Genomic DNA, 27,246 nt, shown 5'->3' on the forward strand with positions numbered 1-27,246 from the left:
TTTCTGGATTCACGTTGCCTCATTTATTTTGTTTGGGTTTTTTTCATCTTGCAGAGTTATATCAAAGTCCTCTTCCAAAACAGGTGGTGTCTCAAGAAACAGAGAGGCGAGATATGAATGACCAGAGCAAGACACATAACAGTTACAGTGAAACTCTGTGAAACTATGAGAAAAGGTTTGAAAATTGACACAAGGCTTCTCGTAACTAAGCCACCAGAAACAGATGCTCTTGCAAACCGCACAGAAGTGTTAGTATTGGTGTCAGTTGTGGTTTAAAATGACCAGAGATATCAATAAGGTCAACTAGGCCATGCTGTTACGTCAGCTTCAAAGGCTAAATGGTTTCCTTTCTTGATCCTTGCAAATTCATATTAAATGTTAGACACATCTTGGAAAGATATTTACATGTGTTAGTATTTAAAGTTAGGTGTTTGCTTAATTACCTGGAGTTTAAACCTGCCTAGCCTTATTCTGGGTGTGGAAGGTGGGGTAAGATGCCATTCAAGGAAATAGAGTGTTTTATAACACCTGTGAATGTGCTGAACACTGGGTGTCCAACAGACCATAGTGGCAGACAGCTCCTCAGAGGATGTGATGCAGCCACACACCCTGCACAGTCCTTGAGCCTCCAGAAAGCCCCTGCAGCATCAAGATCTGTGTTCTGCAGATATCATGTTCCCCATCTTCTCTTCCACTCCTCAGCCCTCTGAGTCTCACCCCTGCCCTTGCCCCACCTTGATAGTCTACACAGGTTCTCTCACACAGCAAATGTAGAGGTTCCCCAGGGTTTTACTTCAATGTGTTGAGGGTGCTTAAGGACTGAGTCTCGGATGAGATGGAGATTCAGGTTCCTGCTTGGAGAGCAAGAGGTGAGGAATTCAACACCACCATGAAGTTAGCCTTTAGCAAGGTTCATATCTGCCCCATTCACTTCCCAGGCCATACCTGTATTTTTGCTGGAAGTGTGCTGGAAGTTGCAGAAGAGATAAATCCAGCAAAATGACCTGGTGTCAGTTATATGCTTCCTTTCTTTGTATTGTTTACTCCAGAGATTGTATTTTTGCTGTGGGTGGGACAAAATCAAGTCAAAATCAGAAAATCAGATTCATTTATTACAACTCTGGACATACAACTCAGTGAAGGGTGGAAGCATCTCTCCAGTGAAGTATTTAAACACAGGTTTTTGCTCTCTGTTTTGCTGCAGGGCATAGCTGGAAGAGCCCTAATCCTGAAGTGGACAATTTGTGCGTGCACGGTGGAGATGACCTTTGCTTTGAACATTTAATGGTCTTATTTTCAGCAGGCATAGCCCATGGACTTCAGCAGATTGGCACATGTGTTCCAGTAGCCCTCCTTTCTCTGTTTCCTCCATGTTTATAGACATTCCCTGCTTGAGTGCTTCATAGCCCTTGGAGCTGTCAGACCAGTTATGAATGAGGGCATAATAACCCATTTTCTATCCTCTTCTTTTTAGGATCGGCTCTGAGAAACTTCAGGATTTTTTGTCTCTTGTGAGAAAACCTGGGCTGACAGCACATGCTTCTGTGCAGGTTACTGGTGGGGACTGCTGGACAAACCTCAGCCAGGGAGTTAGGAAGACACAGGGATGTTTTTAAATGTCTCCTTGTTCATCTGAAGGGCAAACACAGAGTCTAAGACTTTTCTTTAAAAAAGTTTTATGCTGCTTATTTCCTCTTCCCCTGGACAGCCAGATGTCATGGAAAGGTTTCCTCATTGCTCTGCAGGGCAGGACCCCATTCCCTGCCTACCAGTTTGCAGCCTCCAAGCACTTCCATGTTAGCTGTTCCTTGGGCATCTCCTGTTAACCTCCCTGGGCATCTTCACACCTCTAGGAAGTAAGGAAGGTCTGCCCATGAAGTACCTGCTTAAAAGAACACAAGTGTAGGTCTATGATTTGGCCTTGGAACTTTTCTTGAAAGTTTCCCAACCATAGGGAAAAAACCTCCAAACCAAAGTCTCCCTTTTGAATCATTTGCACTCTTGAAAATCCACCACCTGAGTGTCGGGTCCTCCCTGTAGCAGCAGTTACAGTGCAGTGCCAGCCCCAGGACGTGTCCTGCCAGACCAAGCTCTGGAGATCCTAAGCAGCAATCCCCAGCTGGGGATCACTGACCCAGCAGTGTAAAGGAGCAGTCGCTCCATTACAGCCTCCCCCAGCACAGAGCATTGGGAATATTTTCACTGTGACTGCACTTCCACGTAGAGCAAATTCACAAGGATCCATTCCAGTCGTCAGCCCCACAGTGTGACAGTGCCAGCCAGCCTAAGCACGTTTTTAATTTCCCTCCAGTTAAAATCACAAGCCCAGTGAAATCTAAGTCCAAGGTTTCTTTTTTTTTTTTAATTGTTAGACCATTTTTCCCTGCTCCCCTCCTCCCCATGAATTATGCGAGGTTTATGACCCCTGAGTAATGACTCTGGAATGCACCGCATCCTACAGCCATCGCAAGGCATCTGGCAATGGGAATCTTCACAGCATGTAAAAAATATACAGATAATGCCATTGTAAATAACTTAGATCAAAACAAGTCAAATGTCAATGCTAATTTGCTGTCAAGTGTAGACCAAGACCACTTCCTCCTGCAAGAAGAGAGACTCAGTTCCCAAGTGTGACTTGCTCCCCACCAAAAGACTCTTATTCTCCACCAAAACTCTCCCCAAACTCTGAATTAACAAGAGTGGGAGTTTTTTTCCCCCTTGCTGTTTTATTTTTCTGTAGCTTTTGTGCCTGTCTGCTCCTGAGTCCAAGGCTGGGAAATGAAACTTCAGTTTTGCCTGACATTTTTCTATTGTAAAAAAAGGACTCTTGGGAGAGATATTTACTGTTTTCTATGGCTCAGTCAGAGGGCAAGAGAGAAAAGTTGTTCCAGGAGTTCCCATTACAAAGCATTTTTTCACATAGGCTCACTTTTATTTTTTAAAGACTGGGAGATTAAAGAGCCGGCAGCTCTGGAACAGGAAGTTTGCTGTACATCCAAAGGTCAGGTGGGTCTCAGACAGCCAGTGCTTCCAGCTCTCTTTTATATACACACTGCAGATTAAAATGTACATCCCGGGCTGGATGTAGTCATGGCAGTGATAGGGGCCCAAGGGTTCGGGGGGGAAAGGAAGAGAGGGGGAGCAGGAAAACAGCACAGCGCAGTCTCTCCACGAGCTGTGATTTCATAAGACAAAGCACTGGGCGGCTGTTCAGCGAGCTTAAGGTATTCCCACGCCCCCACAGCTTTTTCCTGCCATCAGATATGTCAGCATGACTGCTTGTGGGGTCGCTCTCAGTGACATTCGGGAACTGATCCTGCTTAAAAAAACATTTTTTTTTTACTTTTTATTTCGTTTCATAGCATTGTTGGTTTTGGGGGGTTTATTCTTTTTTAACTGAGTCAGTTCCTTGCTTTGAGTTAAGCAGGGGCCTCCCAGAATGGTTGTGCTGGCAGGAAAAATGGGGTGGGCACAAATGAACAGCAGGATCTTAAGAAAGACTCAGAGCAGAACACATTAAACTACCAGTGATACTGCATTCTGTGTGTCATGAAATCACAGTCTCAAGTCCCTGGCAGAGAGGGCAGTTGGTGGCCCTCCCTTCACCTCCAGCAGCAACTCTGCACCTTAGGTAATTAAGTAGTCAATTAAGAAGGGTATCATTGTCTCCAAAACCCTCTACATTCACACTGCTGGAGTCAGGTATTTTTGCAAAGTCAGGAGTGTTTCAGCTGTTGCCCTTGAATGAAAGAGGGAAGGGAGGAGGTGGACTAAATCCCACCTTCAACATGCATCTTCTGGAGAGGGGGCTGTTCTGCTGGCAAAGGAAGCCAGTTGCAGACAGGCCTTTCTTGGAGAGCCACTGCGCTGTCATGTTATCCTGTATGCCACTGTTCCATTCACTCCAGGACTGTGCCCAAGTGCAAGGGGACGAAACACCAATGTCTTTTTTTCCCCTTTAGGTATTCCTCATTGTCTTGTGGCTGGACAGCAAGTCGGGACACATAAGTTCAATGCTTTCAGCTTTCTGAACTTGGGCAAGTCATTGAAATTCTCTAGCCTTCAAGTTTCCCTCATACCCTTTGTGATCTGTTTTTGCCAGAGGGAGTTAACATGTGTCCTATGGATCCCTCCAGTCTGTGAGGCAGGTAACTGGAAAGAGCTCTAAAAGTTTTGCATTGTCCTTGTATTATTGCCTCTGCAAGTGGCTTTGCTAAGTTAAAGAGTCTCCATTTCCCTGTCAGGCTGGGGAAGAGACACCCTGAAGAAGGGTGTGGGGGTGGAGGGTGAGCAGGTTGAGCTCTGAGAGCTCTACAGTCTGTGCTACGTTAGTGTTCAGGGCAGAAGCTGGGACCGAGCCCCGCTAGGCACACTTGGTGGTAATTATAATGTCTTTGCTAAAACTGTGGCAATTGTTTGGACATAAGTCAGGAGAAGATGGTCTCTACAGAGTAAAGCTCTTCTTCGTGAAATTCCCCATATTCACAGTTGGCAAGAGTAAGGGGCTGGATGTAAATTAATAGTGTGTCCCTGGGCAGCCAATGAAGAAGAAAAAGGCAAGGCAGCTCTGGCAGGACTGACAGATTTGGAGGCTGATTTTGCTGCTCAGGGTCTCTACATTTGGAGTAGATCTTTTGTCTATTTCCATTATTTGTGCTACCCCAGCCCCCATAACACCAGTTATTAGAGGGAAGAGTTGATGATAGAACTAAATTTCTCTGCAGGACTAGCCTAGTAAGGCTGCCAGAGGGAAACAGGGCTCCCCCTTGGCTGACTCTTCTGGATTTGGGCTAGACACTACAGAGGAAACAAAATGCAGCTCAATCCATTCAAGGAATTCATTGACAAATGCTGAGCCTTTATGTGAACCAAAGTGTTTGCTGTGAAACAGGAGACAAGGTAATAATTGAATCAGGGTTTACAATGAATGAACTGCTGCTGAGAAATGCCTACTTTACAGCCTTGATATACTCTGGATGTTCAATGACTGCCAGGAGCAAACTCTGTGGTATCTCAGTTAGCTCTTACCCTAATTATCGTTTACAGGGGAGTTGCAGCTAGATGAATGAAGACTGCAATATAAAGGACTTAAGTAAGATTTATTGATGAGACTACATGAATAATTCCCCTTGCAATGATGCATTTAAGAGCACAGATATTGTGGGAGGAGGGAAGCCAATGTTTGGTATTTTGAATCATTTTAAAGTGTGTGTTTTATTTTTATGTTTTGGCTTTTGCTCTTCCCTCTAACTATTCCCTTCCAGGAAAAAAAAAAAAAGTAATCCTCTTACAAGCTAGGTTTGTGAAACAATAGCAGGTAATTTAAAATAAACTTCTGTTGAGAGCAATAAATATTGGATCAAATAAGTGAATCTATGATAAATGGGGTGCCGTGGTGCTCAGGCAGCCCAGAGCATAACACTTCAATGCTCTGATGTTGCTCCGACCTCTTGGCACTAAAAGTTTGGTTTTTCTGTAATTAACTAATTGTTCAGCTTCCTGAAAATTACATTTGTGCTCTTTCTCCCTTGGGAGAAATCCCAACAGAGGACCCTCTGGAGAATTTTCCTGTGTTTGGCCAGTTTGAGTGACAATGAAGATACCACTAGGGCAGGGAGATCACCCATCTGACTGGGGGGAAAAGCTTGCTGAAAAACTGACCCTGTGAGGAAAAAATGAGGAGCTTTTAGTCATATCAGCAAGCCCATCAGCCTCAACATGCAGCCAACCTGTTGTCAGTGCTGACATAAGGGAAGGGATGAGGGAAGGCATTACAACTCAGTGGCAACATGTTTTTAAATAATTTGAAAGCCCATCTGGCAGCGCACGTCCACAACATGTAAGCTGAAGTCACAGCCACTGCTACCCTGTTAGGTAGCCCTGGCCATTCCCAGTCCCACTGAGGGCCAGAGAGGCACTGTGGAGGCTGTAGTGGAAGAATGCCCTGAATCACCACAGCTGTGGGCACAGGGAGGGCTCTGCCCCATCCCCATGGTGACCGCATTACTGAGCCACCTGAGTCTTCAAATGAAATTGTAAACTGCCCGTTCAAGACTGGAGCCAAGAATGAGCCCTCAGGAGAACTTATTCCTAGAGGCAATCTTGTCCTAGTAAGGGCTAACACTGCCCAAAGGACACCTGTCTTTTGCTGCTCCCTCATTCTACTCTTGCCACTGGAGTCACTTCCCTCCAGGAGGGGCATTCCCATGACTCTCCATTCTCCACAAATCCTGTCCCCCTTATCTCGTCTTTCTTTTCTCAATCAAATTGTTACATATGGACAAACATGCCCATTACCTCTGCTTTATCTTTGCCTGGCAGACTCTCTGTCTCTGATCCCACAGGTTTGGCCTTGCCCCACCACAGTTCCACCAAAGCAGTATTAACTCCCCTATAGGTCCCAGGATTTGACTTCTTCTCCTTGTGGGAATACCCAGGAAGGTTCACCCCAAATTAACTGAACTAAAATAAACTAAATATACTAATAATTTCTCCTGCCCTCCCCAGGGGTTTTCAGCCTGAATTGAAGTGCCTTAGGTTAGCTCACTGTGGAATGGAGTAAACCAAAACAAATGTAAGACCCTTGAAGTCTGAAGGTTTGGTAAGATCTTCTGCAAGTCTCCTGTGAGATACTAAAGTCTCTGCAGCTCACCATATCATCACCTCTCCTCTGTTCTATGTCACCTCCTAAGCTACAGCACTGAAGCCACTGGAGGTGTGAACCCTGTCTGCAAACACATGCAGGTTATTTCAAGAAATGTTCCATGGTGGTTGAACTACAGTAGCTTAGTGCTGAGAACTAAGTGCCACAACAACAATAATATTTGGTGGGTGGCCAGTGAGAAGCGAGTAGGGGACAGAACAGGCTCCCAGACAAGACATCTTGTTATAACTTCAGTTCTGAGAATTGTCTATTAGCAGAAACCTCTTCCTGAAGCAGAAACCCACACATCCCCTTGCTGTGTCTGTCTCTGGGGAGGACGAGCAAGGTGCATCCCAGATGGACCATATGTACCTCTGCAGTCACTTCCCACCCCACACTGTCTGTTGTGGCTGCAACTCTCTGCTCCCTGGGAGATGATGGCTTGGGTGTATAGGGCCTCAGGCATTGCACGACACTCTTCACTCCTGCCACTTGTACATGAGGTGATGTACACTGTTGCCCAACTTAGCCAGTGGTGACCCCACTGGCCTGTGCCCCTGGGCGACTCTCCCAGTTGCTCCCGCCTCCAAAAAGCCCATTTCTGGGCACCTGGCCTGCAGTGTGAAATAGCCTTTGTGTGATATTTTGTCAGCTACAAATAATTGAAAAAGGCCTACATAAAGTCCTAATTGTGTCACAGAACAGGCTCTTCAGTCATCCATCTTCCTATTAAACTTGTGAATTTCAGCTACACAGCCCTGTTGGAGTTATTTTCCCCTTCCCCTCCTTCTTCTTTTAAGCTTCTATTTATATTCTCTCAGTTGTCTCTGCCAGAAGATCTCATGTGGATACATTAGGCCTTTTCAAAAGGAAAGTTGGATTACAGCGATTTTTCTCCCCGTAGGACACAACAGCTTCATCATTCATAACAGAGCAATACACTATAACTTCATTATAGATGGCATGAAGCTGGCCTATTTAAACAGAATACTTAATGATAGTTGGGAAGGCAGGGAAAATTCAGCTCCACTGCTCTACGTGCAAAAAGGGAAACTGCATTTTTTTGGTATTTACTGAGGCAGATTTCTTGACTCTTAATTAAATCTCTTTTCACAGAAACGAAAAAAAAGTGGAAGACTCAACTGACATGGGTGAAACCTATTACCTGGTAGTCAATCCCACTTTGGCAGGTAGTTTGGCACATTCTAACATCTAATATTAATAGCAGGGAAGGAAACTTGGACTCCTCCATAGTGCTCAGCCTCCACTGAAACAAACAGCAGTTTGTTGGTGCTCTCTTGTGCGGACCAGAGGTTCTCGTTCTTTCCCTTTGCCCACTTCAGCAGTACTGACCACAGACACTCTGCTTCTTAACTTCGACTGAGTAGAAGTGGTTTAGGCCTAAAGAAAAGCTGTGGACTGAAAAACCACTCTTTTTGGGAAAATGCCAGAATAAATAGCTTTCTGTGAGCTCACAGTTGACATCAGGCTACAGTTTGCAGCGATGATGAGGGAGACTTAAAAAAATCCCAGTGAAAATGTAGCAAGATGTAAAAATTAATGTTTTCCCATATTTTGATAAAATTAGTTTTTCTTCTCGCCTGGCTAAGTTTTAGTTGTGCTGAAAGGTGTGAAGAGTTCAGCTCTGTTGAGGCGAGTCCTCAACTGACAGCTTGATAGTCCACACAGCTTTTTTTCTTCCAGCTTGGGAGAGATTTTGCTCAGTGTTGGTTTACTGGTGAATTCCATAAGTGTGGATGAAGTTTCTAATATTTTTCTCAGCTGAAAGTCATGATTTCCTATCTTATCCCCTCAAAAACTAGTACCATGGTGTCATGAATGAGTGTTTTAAGGTCATTTAAAGGTCTTTGGCAAGGTTCACTCTACTGCTTACTAGATGGTTAATGCACACAGAGAAAAAGCAAACTAGGATCTAAAGTCAGTCAATCTAAAACCAAAATCAACTCTAAAAATTATCAACGTGGAGACTGGGCTGGGGAGGTGGGGAAGGAGTAAGGATAAAAAAGAATAAGGGAGACCCTTCCATTGAGTCAGAAGGTTCAGAGTGGACCCCCTTGCCAAACTTAGCCCCAGAACTGATCAACAGTTTAGTCCGAAAGGTTTAACAGCACTTAAACTTAACAGCACCTAATCAATAGCTCGAGTTAAACAATTTAACGAAAGATTCATATAGAATTTACTATAAACACAACAGTAACTCACAGACCTAACTTACTTACAAATCTGAAGTACTTAAGAATCTAAGAGAGCAACATTCCTAGTACGTTGGTATAGCATATTCACACTCACGTGCGTAGACTTAAAAGAGACTGTACAAGGTATATACCTGTGAAAAAAGTCTCCTTGAATTCAGTGAAATATATTGGATGCCTTTGCATCTTCTCAACAGATGAAGGGTTGAGCTCCGAGGAGTGGGGGTATCAGCATTTGGTGATGCTCCTCAAGGTACAGCAAACATGAGAGCTCCCTGGCTCTGAGAGGCCCCACTCAAAGGGAGATGCTGGTCACAGCCCAATGTGGTCCAGGAGAGCTCAAAGGGTGTCTCTTAGGACCACTGTTTATAGGGTCGCAAAAGACTTGGCTTTACTTGTAGTGATTTTCCATCCTGGCCACAATTCAGGTCAGTAACTTTCTTTGAAAGTTCAATAACAAAAATGTTGTTCCACTTGAGTTGTTATTCAGGCAAGAAAAATAAGTTTCCAAGGTCGTTTTTTAAAAAAACCAGTTCATTAGACAGCACAAGTTCCTGGGAACAGACCACGTTTCTGACAAGCTCCAGAGGAGCTTAGCCCAGGTGCTCTTCACCAAGGCCAAGGCCTAATGAGCATTTCATAGGCCCAGGGGGAGGGGGAGATGCACCACCACACATGGCTAATTATGTGTCAGAAATTTGTATCAGAGACTCTTAGGAAGCTGATAGCCATGTCTTGTAGTGCCTGTGAGTGTTACGTGCTGTAATACAGTAAATTGATAACCCATGAGGTCTGCTGATGTGAGGCTGGAGAGAAGGGGAACAACTAATGCTTTGGACTCCTTTAACTGATATTGAACACTGTCAAAGGAAAGCTAAGGGGCTTCTCTGGAGGGGGTAGAGGGTCTGGAGCAGAAAATAAGTATATGGAAGAAATGTCTCAAGGAGGAACAAATGCTGTAGCTGTTGAGCACACTGTCTGGTCAGCATGTCTCATCCTTTGGCCAGAAGAAGGTGTTCTATCTGTTGAGGGAAAGAAAACAATTCATGCTATTAGGGCTCCCTGTAATTTGGTCTACAAGCAGTTTGGACTCCACAACTGAAAAGGAAATGTCAAGGAATGGGAAGCCAAGAGAAGCTCATCAAAAAACATCTGGTCCTGCTGTCCTTAACGGGAAATCCCCCCCTCCCTCCAGCTACCCTCTTCCCAGCCATGCTCTTTTGAAACAGTTAATGTCTGAGAGAATCCAAAACATTGCTGGAATGTATCAGTGATGAAGCTTTTGTATAGCTGAGCAGCTAAACAGCTCTGGGTTTGTTTGTGTTAGAGTTGATTGTCTTGCCTTTCATCAGTGAAAGTCAGAAGTGGCTGGACAGAAGTCAGTGGAGCAACACTGGTCTGAGTAAGGCCAGCTTCAGCTGGGGGAGAATTTGGTCATTTCTTCTATGGCTAGAATCATGAAACACTTCACAGGCAAGAAGAAAGTCCTCAAAAGAAATACCCATAGACAACATACTTGCAAATTATCTGGGATGAAGGATTCATGTTCTTCAAAAGTATTTAGTCCTTTTCCAGGGAGTAGCTTTACTTGGAACAACCATGCTGTCCCAGTGACCCATCTTCACTGACTGAACCCTGGCAAGCTCCCTGTGCCTTCCTGGAATCAAGGAACCAGTGTGGTCTTCAATAAAGCCTTCATAAAGGTTACTTCTGGGGAAAGATTGCTCCTCATGCTCCTAAGTAGGTAGCCCAGGACCTTTAACATGTTTCTGCAGTAAGCCACGTGGCAATGTAATTTACCACAGCCCCAGATAGAACACCATGTTCCCAAGGCCTGGGTGGCTCAGAGTTTCAGCATGGAGTGTTGAGTCTTTGATCATATGAATCAGGACAGTTAGCAGAGTTCAGCTATTTGAACCTCCTTGGGGAATAAGCAGAGGACTCTGTTCAAGTTTCCAACACCAACTATTGCCTTTATCCCTTAAATCAGAAAATCTGTAAGACAGGCAGGATTCAGCAGATCAGAATTCAAAGACATTGATGAGAGCACCATGAAGATCCTGAACTCCTGTCAATGTCTGCTCTATGCTCCCACCTAGAAGGAAGATCAGGGAGGACTTTGAAGGAGACAGCTGAACTTGTGACTGATGAACACTCTTATCTAGTCCCAGCTGTGTCCCAGGTCTCACCTGCTTGCTTGGACATGCTCATCTGGTCTCCTCCTTCCATCCAGCTGAAGGTGCTTGCCTGGTATTGTCCCAGTCCTGCCTGACTCTACTGCAACACAACTTGTCCTCCTGAGGTGGGAGAAGAATTTTTAGTTTTCCATCATTTCAGCACAGAAGTTGGTCCAATATCTGTGAAAATGATACTGAGAAGAGAGAGATCATTTGGCCAGAAGCAGGGGGAGGAGAAAGACTTCTCCCTCTCAGAGACAGCAGTGTGGTTTGCTGGGTCAGCTGTAGCTGGATCCACAGGCTTCATTGCTGTTCAGAGGGATCCACATATGGACAAAAGGAATTCTCTACCCTCAGGTTATGGCAACATTGCATCCAGGGACGCTAAAGTGAAGAAGCCTTTGGCTTCCTTGTTTCTTGGTTTTACGGGATACACCTCAGCTTCAGTCTCAGCTCAGATCTGTCATAAAACTCACCTCTGGTCAAATCTTTCTGGAATAGTTTTATTCCTGCTTGACCACAACTGTCCACAGAGATGTTACACCCCTATCTAAGTGGATACCTGCGATGATATTTGGAAGGAAAGAGGACACCGGTGCACCACCATTGATCTGATCACATCTCACTGATAACTCTTGTCTACCAAGCCATTTGTCCTCCAGGTGCCTGCACACATGGAGTATTTGACACAACTTCCCATCTTTCAGGAGCTTAACAAAATAAAGTTCACTTTACCTCTGACTGATCTTGGTCTTGCTGAGTAAACTCCTGGACTAGATTTTAACAGCTTTGATAAGCTGTAAAAATGGGGAAGAGAGAAAGAAGAGCCCTGTGAAACAATGCATGCTTAAACTAGGGGAAAAGCAAGCCAAATGCAACCAAAGAGAAGAAAGTAATATAATAGATTTAGACAAATATAGACATTAAAGACTTTGCTGATGCAAAAGATAAGTGTAACATCAGTAATATTAATGAAGCAATATGCACCTGCTTAGTGTCAATATTTAGGGAAAAAGAAAAGCATTTAACATAACCTGTGGATAAAAGAGAGGATTAGGATCATGCTTCTGCACAAGGTATTTAGCAAATTATTATAATTGTTTACAGGCTTTGTTTAGGCTTCTAAATTTATACTTGATTCCTTCTCTATTTCACAGGAAGCAAAAGTGCTAAAATGACAGGATGTAAGGCTAGAGAAGCAGAATTACATCAGTTGAAAGACACAGCAGGGTACTTGAGAACTTTAACCAAAGATGCCAATCTCACTAGCAGCCAGATTATTTATTACTACAGAATGAATATGCAGGGCAAAAAAGTATTAAACCATGTAATCTATAGTATGATGCTCTGTGCTGAAGGATTGGATGTCAGCTGCATAAAAAAAAGGGTTGAATAGGATGAGCTTGGCCCTCAAGGCTTGTCACACCTGAGTCATCACTAATAATAAGCATCACTAATAAGCATCACTAATAAGCATCACTAACAATAAGCAAGAAAAAAGCAAGGAATACATGGGTGCACAGGTAGATGGCTGTTATTTTATTGATTTCAAGAAGCCCCAGCAAGAAAACCAGTTTACAAGTGTTTTCTCTAGCTGAGCACAGTGGCAAACATCTAGACTTCAGCACCAACACTGGGAATATTAATTCCTCATGCTAATCAGGGTCTGAATATTTCCCAGTTTTATTAAACCCCAGAACACAACAGCCTGTTTGAAAAAAGAATACTCCAAAGTATTTAGGTACTTCCTACTGCAAGAGGAAGGGGGCAAACAGGAAGAACTTGTATTCCTCTGGCATTACTATTTGTCCCACTGTCATCTGCCCAGCAATTGTCATGGGCCTAACCAGCAGTCCTGGGATTCCAGAGCATCCTTATCATGGGAGGAGAAGGAAGGGACAAGCAGGGGATGTAAAGGCTCTGGATCCTGAAGACAGGAATCACAGGTATCTGATGCCTTGATCTTTCAAATCATCTTTAATTAGTTTGTTTAACTGGTATTATCCTTAATTATTCCTGCTGAGTTCAGAATGCCTGCTCACCTGATTCAAGATAGAGCCACATGTCAAAGGTTTACAAGACCAGGGCCTACCCTGCTAGATTTTAAAAGCTAGAGCCCAGAAGTATCTGGAAAGTGCTCTGAGAGAAGTATTCCTACATGACAGACATATTTATTTAACCTGTTTTTTTCCCATCATTGCAGACTTTTATCTTCTTGCTGGCTTTGATGGTTCAGGTGTTTGGCTTGCCTGTCTCTTTGTGCGGTGGTTATGTACTGGTAAGAGCTGGGAGATGCTCCAGTCTCAGCTTCTTTGAGTGGCAATATTTAATTTTGTTCTTTTATGGAAAGTTCCTGTGTGGCACAAGTCACTTTCCAGTTCCACCAGCCACACAAATCCTGTTCAGAGTGTACTCCCTGTCAAGTACTGCCTGGGAGGGTGGGGGCAGGAGGGGCACACGGGGACCTGAGGAGTGGCAGGGCAGCGTTCTTCCAGCCTGGCTGCTCACTCTCCATGTGAGCCAAGAGAAACTGTTTATGGCTATTTTCAGAAAATGTAAGAAAAGCCATATGATGGAGGCTTGGGTTTTTTTCTACATAAACAGCAGTAACCTTTCCCAAGGCTGCATTGGACCACAGATGTCAATGGTCTGTGGGCTGACAGGTCCAAAAATTAGGAAATACAGATTTTTTTTCTGTGAGCCTTTCATTGGCTTTGTCTAACTCTCCTTGCTGACACCATGACCCTGATATCTCACAGAAACAATAATGCTCCCCCTACCATCTGACTCAGGTGGTTATGTGGAAATTGCCACTTTTGAGTACTCCAGGCTCTTTAGACGTAGGTTGATGGCCAAGAACCTGGCTTGCATAGCAGAGTCCACATGCAAGGACTGTGAACTTTGGGAAACCCACTCATCTGTTCCACTGCCCTCTGCAGGAAGAGGTTTGTTTCCATTGCAGGCCACACCACCACATTCCTGCCCACACTTTCAATCCTGAGCCAGGCCCAAGCTCTGTTCTGCCCAGACCCCAAAGGGGGTCAAAGCAGCAGGATGAGGATTAATCTTAACAACGTGATCTTGGTGTGACCCTGGTGTGACCATTGGCTTCCAGTGGAGGGAGGACGAGATGCTCACACAGAGAGCCAGTGGATGCAGCTCTGGTGAATGATGCAGAGCTTCATTGTTTTTCAGCTCCTAAGGAGAGCAGTTAATTTTCTAGGTAATGGTTGTATATTTTTCCACAGGAATGGTGGAGCTGCCCACCCCAGTCAGGCACCTTGCCATAAAGGCCCTGTAATAGGCAGGAATGGCTCCCTTTTCCTCACAGTGACAGTTTAATTCTGAAGAGAAAATTTCCCCTATAACCCTCCTAGACCTTGCCGATCGTAACTTTCGATGTTTTGATTATTGAGATAAACATTAAATCCCTGCAATGTCTTTGAAATATTGTCCTGAAGATAGATTGTCACCTGTGCCTTGTATTGAGGTCAGGCTGGGTGCCCACTTCTCCATGTGTTATTTTTTGTGCACTTCGGACATGCTAAGTCGGGCTGTCTTGGTGGAAGTCCAGCAAAAATGTCACTGGAACACAAGGAGAGGAACATTTTCCTGTGAGATGGGCTCTGTCCAGGAGGAAGGTCCCACCAGGAATCCTCAATAAAGTCGCTGGAAAGGAGAGTGAAAATTCACTGGCTTTGGGATACAGCTGCCCCGGGGAAGGCGGAAGGAAAACCCAACTTTCCAGCCTGCCAGGCCAGCACAACGAAGAGGTGGGTCCCCGGCAGCCTCCTGTCTGGGGTCTTGGCACCGAGAATGACCGGGACCACACACGGCTATCCTGGGGTAACCAGGGCTCTTCTCTGAATGCGCCCAAAGCCCCACTGCAGCGGGAGCACACACCATCCCGAACACGGGGCGCAGGCAGGGCACCCCCGCCCCGGGTACAGCGCTGGGGAGCAGCGAGGAGCCCCAGGAGCCACCCACGGGCTCAGCGCGGCACCTCGGGGCTCTCCTCTCCTGCCACCGGCCCCAGCCCGGCTCCGCTCCCCGGGACCGGCCGACGGAGAGGGTCCGCCCCCCCGTGCCAGCTCTCCATCTCAGCCCCAGGATCGGCTCCCACCCCGGAGCGCCGATCCCGGCCAGCTCCGCGGCTCCGGGGCGGGGCGGCGGCGCGGGCGGGGCGGCCCGGGCCGGCCGGGGGAGCCGGCGCTGCTGGAACAGGAGGATACGGGAGCGGAGCGGAGCTGAGCGCAGGCAGTGCCGTGTCCCGGAGCCCTCGGGAGCCGCTGGGCTACGGCCCCGCTGCACCCCCATGGAGAAATACAAAGGTGAGGGGACGGAGGCGTCACGCGTGTCCGTGTCCCGCGGGGCCCGCCGGGTGGCATCGGGGACCTGCGGGGGCGACGCTGGAGGGGGAGAGGTGTGGTGGTCCTGGGGAAGTGACAGACCCATTGACACTGTTGTTCCTTCGAGTGGGAAACCGCGACGGTGGTGGGATGTGGCGGGCGGGGGGCAGCTCCCGAGGGGATGTTTCCTGAGAGTGGGACCGGGATCGGCTGCGAGGAAAAGGGGTCCCCGCGAGTGAAGCCCGAGCGCAGTTCCAGGGGCCGGGGAGGGTTTGTCCCGCGAGTGGGACCGGGCGACGAGGGAGAGGTCCGACGAGGAGGAGGAGGAGGCGGAGAGATGGTAGAGACGGGAGCCGGCTCCCGGGGGAGGCAGTCTCCGGGAGTGGGGCCCGGGATCGAGGTCCCCGCAAGTGGGGCCGGGGTCAGCTCGGGGATGGAGAGGGAGCGGTCCCTGCGAGTGAGGCCGGGCGGCGGGAGCGGCTGGGAAGGTGCGGGGCAGCGCGGGCAGGTCCCGCCCGGGGATGTGAAGTCCCTGCGTACTTGTCCCGGGCACCGGGCAGGGAGGGAGGGAGATGTGGAGAAACTTCGCGTTTTACCCGATTCACAGATCAGGACCCTTTTTTGTCACTTAAAAGCAGCGTCTTGTTGCGTTTTCTGCAGCCGCTCAGTTGTCTGACATTGCCCGCTCCGTCTTTCACCCTAAACCGCTCATCTTCGCGGACTTCCCACCCTCCCAGGCTGAACAGGCTCGACATTGAGTGTCCTGTTGTCTAAACGCAAATAGTTTTAGTGGTTAGGGAGAGGGTAGGCGAGTAGCTCCCAGCTTTCTCCCTGGCAGGTCTCATCTAGGCTGGCTGTCACCCACAGCCCATTTATTTCCCCACAATCAATGGCTCCGGCGCTTCCTCTGTGATGCCGCTTGGTCGCAATCACCGAGATTGCCGCATCTCGGGTCCGTGCTGCTATGGGCACTCTTGGACACTTCTCAAACCTAAGCGCTCCTTGCCAGCTGAGGAGGGAGGAGGTGGGACGAGGTGCCCGGGCAGGTGGCGCTCAGATGCGTGTGGGTGCTCTGTGATTTCTGCTCCTGCTGGTGCATAAAAGCGTCACCTGGAGGAGGCGGATCCAGCACTTGTGTAGCACTGAGTAACTTCGCAGTAAATTTTACCTGTTGAGAGGAAACGTGATTCTCCTTGTAACGGCTGTTCTCCTCATGGAGCTTGAACATTTAAGTATGGAACTTGGTACTAAACGGATGTATTCCTGCCTGACCTCATTTGGACTTGTAACCATCAAACCAGGAAGGTTTGGTTAGACGTCGTAGATGCATCTGAACTAATAGCCCTTGTTCCTTAATCTTGCTTTGGTGGGGACTTTATTTGTGCAAAGTTAATTTTTGCCAGGACTGTGGTTTTTTGACTTTAGTATTCTGACAGGGCTGGCACTGTGCTGCCTGTTGCATTTTGATCCTTTTCTTCCTTATAATTGATACTTTACAGGCCTGATAAGCACAATAGTAACGTACTGCAAAAGCGATGCTAAAGATTATATTACAAGTCAAATATTGTGTAGTCTTTTTTTTTTTTCCTCCTGCTGGCAAGGTCTGCGCAATTCCGTTCAGTTCCAGTAGTAAAGCAGTAGATTCATTAGGATTCAGCTATGTTTTGTATATTGTCTTTCTAAATATGCACACTGCTCCCTCAGAGCAGCAGGGATGTGTTCTGCACATGTGTCATGAATAGCGAGCGCAACTGATCACGGAGCCTTGCCAGTGCTTTTTGTGTGAGTGGTAACGAGTCTGGGAGCATGGGAGAGGAGGGGGGTGTTAATGAGGCACCAAGGCATCACCAGCCCTGGGGGGCAGCCACAGGTTGGTTAGTGGGTGGGAGGTGTAACTGGACTCACCTGGGGCTGGTGAGGTGCAGGGGAAGGGCTGGGCTGGAGGAGAACATGCGGGAGTTTGGAGTCCTGAGGAGCAGGTGGAGAAGGCAGAGGAGTGAGTTGTTATTAATAAGCACAGGGGGATATGTGTCTGTTCTGGTGGGAATAACTCATTGCTGCCATGGTTTAGGAAGTCTTCATCCTTGCTGTGAGCCAGGCAGAGTGCTTGTGCAGAGAAATTCTGTAATGATAGAGGTGCACAGACTCAAACAGGGCTGTTGTGCAATGAACAACAGCCTGTTGTTTGGGGAACAGGAATTTGACTGCAAGATCTTTCCTATTACTTAAGAAATTAGGCTTGCAAGCATCAGCAAAACAGCAGCATTTCTTTCCTTTAAACACAGGTAGGGATGTGCATTAATCTGGACTCCAACCCGGCACGTGCAGGAGGTGTCTCTCCTATTTCAATGGCAAGTGAAGCAGCCACAGGAATCTGGATGGGTGGAGTGTGCAGGTCCAGGTGGGATGGGAAGCTGAGTCTGGTGGCTGGCAGGGTGATACCAGTGGAGTGGGAATCGCTTGGGCTGTTGGACTTGCGTGGTGGGAAGTGAAGGAGGAATTGTGAAACTCTCCTGGGAATGGGCTTCCTTTCCCAGTGACTACAAATGAGGTTGCAAGGCCAGCTGCACAGGAAGACACTGTCTTGACTCTTGTTAGGCTGTTTAGGCTCTGAAGGATGATCTTCACGTGCAGTAGGGATTTTTCTGTCAGGCCACTCTAAAGACTGCCTTCTGTTGGTGAAGATGCTATTTAAAAATCCACCTTCTCTCTGTGATTAGGAAGTATAGGTGAGGCATAAGGAGCACCAGACCCAACAGCCCAAGGGGACAAGAGGGAGACCTGCAGAGGGCAGCTGTGAGTGGGGGCGGTCACTGTACCCACAGCTGTGTAGTGACAAAGACAGAGCTGCTCATCTCTTGCTCCTCCTATGTTTTCTGCAAGTGTTCTCTCACTTTCTTCTCATGTGCTTTGCCTTTACATATGGCAGCTGTCCCATCTTGTGCTCCCTGTTACAGGGGCACCATGGCTTCTTGCCTACTCCTTGCCATGCTTGTCAGACATGGTTGGCTGGTCTGTGACCAGCCATCTCCACACTCCTGGAGGGGAAGATGTGCTGAATGCGCTGTTACTGATGAGGGGTATGTTGGTGGCACCTTTATCTATCTGCCATCCCTTCAAGTCCTCTCAGACCTACCCCTTGTCACTGCAGTCACGATTGATTCCCTGTGATGCAGCGCTTTGCTTGTTAGTCTAAAATGTCAAGTGGTGTGAGCCTTGAGAGATTTGTAAGATTATTATTGTATTTTTAATGTGTTAGAGCTCTGTGATGGAAATCAGAGCAACTTGCAGCTCAGTTCTTCAAAGAAAGGTGTTTGGCATTCATGTTTTACTATCTCTGTTGAGCAAAGATACAAGTTTCATATCTCTTATCGGTGGCTCTTCAGTAGTGTTTGCAGTGCTCCCCCACAGAGATGAGCATTGTTTGCCCATGGAGGAGAGGTGGTCTTCTTAACAGAGGCCAACAGTTTAGTGTTGATAAGGATTAAAATAGAGACTTGGTAGAAAGGAGGAGTGTTTTCTTGCTAGTTAACATGTTTTAACTGGGAGGGGAAAGGGAGGTGAGTCTGTTTGAGGCTTCAGCACATGTTCTTTTTAACAAGTTATTGCAAGTACAGGGATAGATATGCTTGGGACTAAACTGCAAAGTGAAGACATGAATAAAAGATATGAGCCCTGGCCTGGTAGCAATCTGAGGCCCTTTATAAACTCCTATTAATCAGAGTCGGAAGTGGATTGATTCATATGAACATGATCCTATGTCTCTGTACAGACATATGTGGTTTCTCCTCAGCTGATCATCCACACAGCTGTTGTGTTTAGCTCATTGTCTTGGTGTGGCAACTGGAGAAAGCAGGGCAATGTACTGCTCTGTGCCAAATCCAATACAACTTTCAGCTGCCAGGCTGAGCATTCTTTTAAATGCAGATGAAAATTAATGTCATGCATAACCTCGTAAAGTATACAGTAACTCTCGCTTCTGTGAGAGTGACCCTGATTGGTTTTGGAGAATGGAACACACTCCCCACATTCTGCTGGGGAATAGGCAGCAAGAGTGTAGTTATTTACTCTGCAGGGATTGAGGACATGAAACCTTTTTTTATGTAACTGAAACCACAGCCTGACTCAATTATATATCTGCCATGTCCACCCTTCCAAACCATCCTACACACTGTCACCTGTGCCAGTGTAGTATTTCTGTCCCTTCTAGCACAACTGCGTTTCTTATTTAAACAAGGCACATGAGGATGCTCTGATTTGTATTGGGCACAACGAGGCTCTCTAGGGCTCTCCACACCAGGACAGGCTCACTGCAGATGGGCATGAGGCTGGAGGGATGCTGGCTTCAGCTCCATTTGATGAGCAGTGGTGGCCCTTGGGGGGGTGTGTGTAACTGCCAGGTTTGGGGTGCTCCTTTTGCTATCCCCAAAATGGTCACTGAGTTTTGCTTCATCTCTTGCGAGTAAGGGGCAGGGATCCATGCAGTGAAGAGCAGTGGGACAATACCCCTGTAGCCCTGCTATTCTAGGGTCTGTGCTCCATCTGTATAACTACCAAAAATTGCCAAGAGCCCTGCTCCTGAAGCTAGGAGAGAAGCTTTCTTCCTGAAAAAAAAAAAAAAAAAGGATAAAAGCTAGCTCACAAGCTCTGAGCCTTTGGGCATCTGCTTTTGGAGTGCTCCTGGCAGGGCATGAGCCTTTACCCTTGTGGTATCTTCTAGTGTGTAAGTCAGTCTTGCTGCCCTTCCTTCACACACCTTCTCCACTCCCTGCCGTGGGCTCCCTGTCCCGTGCTGGGCTGGGGCCGGAGGTACCGTGTGAATGAGTTTATTGTTCGTGGGTTGTCACTGATCGCTTTCATTGAACACCCACAGCCCAGGAACACAGGGAGTGTCTATGCAAAAATGCTTGTACTGCTTTATTTAGACACATTGCTGGCTCTTTCAGCTCCCAGCAGCAACGATGGACTGGGGGCAAGCAGGCAACTGGGAAGCTCATGTCACCCAGGCTCTGCAGGTCTGCACAGCAAAACACCACAAGGCTTTTAAATCTGAGTTCTGGATGCCTGCTCAGCTGCATACTCACTCCTCAACATTTCCATCTCAGCATACAGCACATATGAAAGGTTTAGTGACTCAACTGAATCCCTTAAGGTTTTATGGCAAATCCAGGACCTGAATTCCAAGCTCCTTAACCAATGGTCAGTGCTATGCTTGCAACCATCCTCCCTGGGTCAGGGAAATTAGGAATGCTGTTCTGTTGAGAAGTCTTTGTAAACTCTAATTTGCTGTACCCTCTGGAAAGGAAGGATTCATCTAAGGCAGGGAAGTGCATCTTCAGGCAATAGCAACCAGAGAGCCCAGAGCTGTAGTGGACATCTTGGGGAACCAAAAATAAAGGGTGCACCTGTCATTAAAGACGATGTAGAGCATGTGCACCTAGGGCATAGGTGTTCCTGTCTGAAGCTGCCTGGCTGAAGCACAGATCCAGACCCAGCAAGTAAATTGGGATCCTGCAGTCACACAGCCAGTTTGATGACCTGCATATTATTGTTTACTTCATCTTAAAAGCTGAGTCATTTGTGTTTTTCTCCCAGATCAACAGACAAGACAGACTGGTCCAGTCTGTACTGCAACCTGTCAGCACAGCTCAGTGGGTCAGAGATGTGTCTGACAGGGCCTTGCCCCAAAGAACTGCTAGTGGAGGTGCCAATACAGCCCGTTTCTGGGCTGGAGCCACTTATATGGTTCTGTTGTGGGTCTGGATAGGGAAGAAGTGTTACTGAACTGGCAAGTTCCCTGGTAGTAGCTGAGAAAAGGCATTTCAATTGCAAGAGCTGTGCTGCAATGTGAAGAGGGGTTAAATTTGGGAAGTTCTTGCTGTGTGCTACAGTGCCTGGTTAAAAACCTTGTGTGAACTGGAGGAATTTCTGTAAAAGTTCACAAAAGAAAAATCTCTTTAGAAGCGTTCAGTAGGAAGATGCTGATCTCCCAGTACCCAAAGTTCTTATTTTTTAAAAAAATAAAAATACTAAATTCACTTAAACCCAGGGAGCAGAGCTTTAGAAGGGAAAAGCCTCCAAAACAAACACAAGTTGCTAAGAGTGGCCAGAGGAGCCAAGCCCTTTGAGTATCTGCAGCAAAGCAGTGCTGGCTCAGTGCCTGCACGTGCTCCTTCTGTGGGGCCAAGCCCTTGGTCCAAATCCGGCTTCTTGCTCCGGCCACAGCCCATAGAGAGAACAACCAGGTCTGGCACCACTGGGAGTGGTTTGGCTTGGGGCTGGTGGGCCAGGCTGGGTGGGAGAGCAGCTGTCGCTGGAGGAGGTGAGTAAGGTAGTTCCTGCTGCAGGGGGAGATTGGCTTCCCATTGCTACCATGAGCTGGGGTGCCGGAGTGGAGGTCAGTGCAGGACCCACAGTGTAGCAGGATGCTGTGGAGGGAAGGCCTGGGAGATGTGCTGGGTTGGTTTGAAGTTCAAAAGACAAGGGCTGAGACTTACTAAAGTACATTCCCTCCGCCCTCACTGACCTATTGCTTTCTTCCTGGGCAAAATTCCATAGAAAGCAAGTCTCAGGATGGTTTGGTGCATGGCAACATTGTCTTTGGTTATAAACAACTCTGTCTGGAAGTAAATATCTCAGAATTATGGGATCAGACTGAAATTCCCGCATAACATAACTTGGCCACTTGCAATTTAATAAAAGCCAGTATTTCCCCTCCTTGGGTGGACTGTGCTCTGTGTTGCATGAAGATTTTTTCCCCTTTGGATTCTCTTAGGATAAAAGTATAGCACAAGTCTTAGAAAAAGCCTGGGAAATAGGGATCCACAAGTCTTAGCTGGCAGTGTAGCCTGTGGGCTTCTTATTTCTGGGATCTCCTCCAGAGATAACCAGGAGCAGTAGCCACCCCCATCACTGGTGTGATGCACATGTTTTTTCACTTGCTTTTGTGTCTTAGGAGACTGAATCTTTTTAAAAGTATCTTTAGATTCCAAATCTTGCAAATAATTAATGAGGCTTTCCAGAGTTTGCACTGAGTTTGGGGTGTAGAGGTGGGCAGCTAAGCAGTTGGGATGCTTTTTGAAGAAGTTTGCATAACACTTTGACAGCAGTGCTTTGAAAGAGGCGGGTCTGAGCCAGGAGATTCTTGTAGTTCATGCTCAAGTTGTGGCTTGAGCCCTTCCCTCTTGGACTGAGTTAGATGGGGAGCAAGTCTTGGTCTGCTGCAAGGAGAGGATCTCTGTCCTGGAGTCTATGTGTGTTCTCAGGCAGGCAGCTCAGGCAGGTGGCGAAGGAAGTGTGTGCGCGGGCTACTGTAAGAGATAAAGTATCTGCAAAGAAATCTCTGATCCAAAGTCGCTCTGCAGATCTCATCATTGCTATTTGTCAATGCAAAGTATGACAACTATTAAGGCTTGGGAAAAAAGAGCTGGCTTGCAGAGAACCTGAGTTGCACAAGATTTACACAATGTCACTAGTGGCTTTAGCTGAAAGTCTCTCCAACAGTGTGTGTGAAATGTGGAGCTTTCTTCTACTGAGGAATGCAACCAAGCCAGCTGCAGTCCCACAGCCTTCCAGTAGCACTGTCAGTTTGTCATCTCTGGAATAAGCCCATGTATGTGTCCAGACAGCCCCAGTGCCAAACAACTCTGAGTTCTGGTGGTCCTGCTGTGAACGAGCTGAAATCAGTAGAATGCAGAGATGCTTTTTGGTGCCTGCTGGTAACAGATACATGGTCTCAGCAATTAGGTGGCCACCACTTCTGGTAGCAAAATATCAGAAGAGTGGAAATTGGGGCTGCCTTTAAAAGTGGAGATGTGGCAAGCCCAGACTTCTGCAGCAGCTTGTGACAGCTGGAGGCCGTCTGTTCCATCCATCCCATCAGCAGCTTCATCCCAGCTGCTTGGCTGGCGAGCATGTCCTGTCTCCTTTGTATAAATCCAGTGTCTTCAAGGATCCTTTGTGTTCTACTGTAGTCTCTAAAAATGTGCCACGTTGTCTTGAATGGTGGGAACTTCTACTGTTTTTATTGTTGTACTTTTCAGATTTCTCCATTGCCCTGGAGTGTGCAGAATCTGGCAGAGAGCTGGGATTGTAATGTACCGTTCCTCATCTGCTATAGAATTGACTGATCTTGGTAGCTGCTGGAATATGATAAAGAAGAGAACTGCTCAGACTAAATGAGCTCAATCTATAAAGCAGCTGAGTTAGATCTTTACCTGACTGTCATTGTCTGGGCTGAGGGGTGGGATGTGCATTCATATCATCCAGCCTCAGACAGGTGTTTGGTCCCTGTACTCATGCATGTGGGTGAAGGCAGCTCTTTTTGCTAAAAGACAAACTGTATGTGACACTTCATGAGGCTGTGGAGGTACCAGGCAAAGGCAGGCAAGCTTGGCTGCTCTGTGGTCCGGGCGCCCTCCTCCCTGAGCCTGAGGCCACAGAAGAGCTGGGGGCACACTGAGCAGGGTGGTCCTGGCTCCACCATCAGCTGCTGCAGGGGTCTGCAGTCTGCTGGGCAGCATGGTGGCTACGTGCTTTTTCTCCTGAATTTTTTCAGTCCATGAAGGTTGTTCACCTCATCTGGGACACGTTGCAGTTGGTGCCTGGGGCTGTAAGTGTAGGCAGTGCTGGGCCTGCAAGTACATTTGGAGTTCAGCAGCCTCACCTGTCTCTTTGAAAGATGGTCACTTGAAAGTGCCCCAGAGCAGTGCAGTCACCAGTGAAATGTGTGTGTGACAGTTTTGGATGGTTTTGGTTTTCTCCCACCTCAGTATTTGTACTCCACACTTACTTGTGTCTTGCTTCCCTGAGCAGCAGTGTCAGAGCTGGATGTGGTTGTTGGTCATGCTCAGCCTGTGTGTGGTCACGGTTCCAGTGACCTCTGGAACAAGTTATCTCTGCAGAGCAGCCTCTTGTGTGCTCTGCCTCCTTCACCCACCAATACCTATAGCAATACCTCCTTTGGCTGTAGGAAGACATAAGGACTTCTTGTGACATTTCTAATTGAGTGTTACCTAATCATGTCTATACCTTAAGTAATCATAACACTAAGGAGTTAATAATATAATTCATTTTCTGCTAACAAGGACCTGTCCTGTTGCAAGGCCAAGGCTGAATGGGTTAAGGAGCAAGAGAAATGTTCTCTGAGGTTTACAGTGGAGATGCACTCTCCTCAAAACAAAACAAAAGGTCTCGTTTCTTCTTACTGATGGAAAATAGAAGTTAGCTACCATATAATTGAGCAAAGCAACACTAGTAAATTATTTACTCGAGTTAAGCATGGTATTATCTTATGTAAACACAGGTTTTCATTACTGCTTCAAATTTATTCCATCTTTTCTCCTCTAGTCATGTTACAGGATACACAGGTATCTATGCACGATGTCTCTCACCTTTCTCTAATGAGCAGTGCTAGCTGATGATATTATCTAGTTGCCCAGATGCCACTTCAGTTTAATTTGCTGTAGCTAGAGCTTTGAAATTGTTTCCCTTGTGAGATGATACTTCCTGGAAATTAGGTTGACTTCCAAGTGTTGAAAGGAATTATTGACTTGTTAGGTGCTGGCTGCTGTAATGCAGTACTGTACAGACCTTGTAACTCATTAAAGTGTGTCAGAAAATTATCAGTGCTCCAAGTGTGGTTTGGCTTACATTTGAGTCCATATGAACTCCAAGGCTTGGTTCTAGAAAAAATCACCAGCAAATCAATCTTGAAGTATATTAATTACACTAACATATATTCTTGATTTCTGGGATATTGTGTTGTAATTCTCTCTCTGATCGTGATCCACAGCTCCTGAGACTCTGTTAATGTGGTCTGTCATCTGAGCACTTGGATCATGGTAGCTTGTCACATCTTCAGCTCAGCAGGCTCTTGCTTTAATCACCTATATTTGCCGAAATACTGCTCAAATCTGTTTCTGTGGGTTACACTGGTTTATACTAAGCCAGCATAAACTGGCAATATATGAAACAGAAAAGACCTGGGCGAGGGTGCAGTTGCTTTAAGCCCATGTCTGTTAGCATTCTGCACTGGTTAACTTCAGTGGATGTAGTTTTCATATTAGGTTGTTCAAACAGATGCTCTCTGAGTGTAGAAGAGACCTATTTCTGGAAACTGAAGTGGGAGTTGGCAGAGTGGGGGGAAGTGAAATGGCAATCAAAATTCCCATACTTTATCCTAAAGGCTGAATTCCCATGTCTGGCTGAGAAGAGAAACAAATGCTTTCTAGACCCAGGAGGCTCAGCATTCCCCGAAACAGAATGATTTATTTTTAATTCTGATAGTTCACTGGAGCTCTTAAAACTGTCATTGCTCTTTTGGTTTATTGTACTACTTAGAAATAAGTGCAGCAAGCTTTGGACAATGCTGAGTTGACAAACCTGGGGTGCTGTAGGAAGGGAGAGAGCAGGTATGTCCAGCAGTCGGACATTGGCACCACTGGTGAGTCCATCCAAGCTGGAGCATGGCCTGAGTTGCAGGGGCAGCACTCAGAGGCAAAGATTGACTCTGGCTGAAATTTTGTATTAAACGGCACAGAATTTCGCGTTCATTTCTTTGGACTGGCTACGTCAGCCTTCCTTCAATTCTTTGGCTGAAATAATGACATCCCCTAAGCTTATGTGCTGGGCGTTTTTTCATTTGCTGCTGATACCATTTCAGCTATGGCCAGCCTTTTATTCTTGTGGTGGTCAGCTGGGTGTTGAGCACAGAGAATGTTACTTGTGTGAGAGGGTTTGAAGGTCGTATGTTGGGTGTCCTGGTAGTGCTGTGCAGGTGATAAAACAGACTATCCTCACAGTTAATATAGGCTGTTGACTGTGTCTTTGGAACTAGTGTTGCCCCAAAACCAGGATAAGGGCCATGGACTGTTGTGTACGACTTTCAGATTCCACGTTCGTACATCGTTTGGCTGCTCGGTGTCTCCATTAAGAAGTGCGTAGGTCTGGATGATACTCCGATACTTCCTTTAAGGTATTCTTCTAACATGTGACTCTGGTCAGACAACTTCACCCTGACGCTCCTGATAAGCTATGATAAGCTATGAAATCTTTGCAGTTTGCTTTGTTTCTATGCCTGATTGAGGTTTTTGTTGGAAATGCTCTGTTTCCAGCATATGTTCTTGTTTTTCCTGTGAACATGATTGTCTTTTGGCCCACATTTAGGCAAGGTAGAAAGGGCCAAATTCATTCCTTGTGTCATTCCAGCGTAGACAATGGGCTGACCACAAGGGTCAGATTGGATCTAAGATTTACATCAGGTTTACTGCAAGTTTTATCCATTTTTATTGATACATTACTTAAGAAATTACTTAGCTGTATTTCTGGTGCACTTGATAAAGATGCCTTTGAATTTAATATGACGAAAGCTGATTTGTGATAGAGGAGGAATTTCTTAGCTAAGCAGCCACGCTCACAGTTCCGGGTGCTAATAGCGCTGACACGGCTGACCCTTGCTCCAGACACAGTTATTTGGACTGTGAAAGATGAGGAGGCTCTACTGCACTGGAGACATGCAGCCAAATCATCTGTGGACATCCCAGCAAGATCTGAGGTCCCTGGTGCTGAGCTGGCAGTGGAGAACAGACTCCATGCATCCACGCCATCTTCACCTTCTCTGACCCTTTAGGCTGAAGCCTCTCCAGCTGCAGATGAAATGGTGCTACTAAGAATGTTTACTTGTCCCAGATTCTGGGTTGGAATTTCAAATTTTCTTTCAGCCCTTGATTGCACAATTGCCTTCCCTCATTCATACACTTGCTTTTTATCAGTTATTCCCAAATGTGCAGGCCTGCTCTGCCATCATACTGACAGAAGGAAGGAGAATGTTCCATTTTGAATATGTAAAGGGAGTTGCTGCTTAG

General features: G+C 46.5%; 1 protein-coding gene across 5 annotated transcripts in view; it reads left to right on the top strand.

Moving 5' to 3' along the window:
- Nucleotides 1–15,226: 15,226 nt before the first annotated feature.
- Nucleotides 15,227–27,246, top strand: part of AFAP1L2 (actin filament associated protein 1 like 2) — a 71,179-nt gene continuing 59,159 nt past the window's right edge. For all 5 annotated transcript variants that reach the window (XM_051799861.1, XM_051799859.1, XM_051799860.1 and 2 more), the window contains exon 1: nucleotides 15,227–15,364. In XM_051799861.1, coding sequence (XP_051655821.1) covers nucleotides 15,349–15,364 — 16 coding nt within the window. In that variant the 5' untranslated portion in view covers nucleotides 15,227–15,348. The remainder of the gene's footprint in view (nucleotides 15,365–27,246) is intronic.

Source organism: Manacus candei, unplaced genomic scaffold (genome assembly GCF_025592945.1).
Source record: "Manacus candei isolate 608988 ecotype Guabito, Panama unplaced genomic scaffold, ASM2559294v1 h1tg000050l, whole genome shotgun sequence".
Taxonomy (NCBI): Eukaryota; Metazoa; Chordata; class Aves; order Passeriformes; family Pipridae; genus Manacus; species Manacus candei.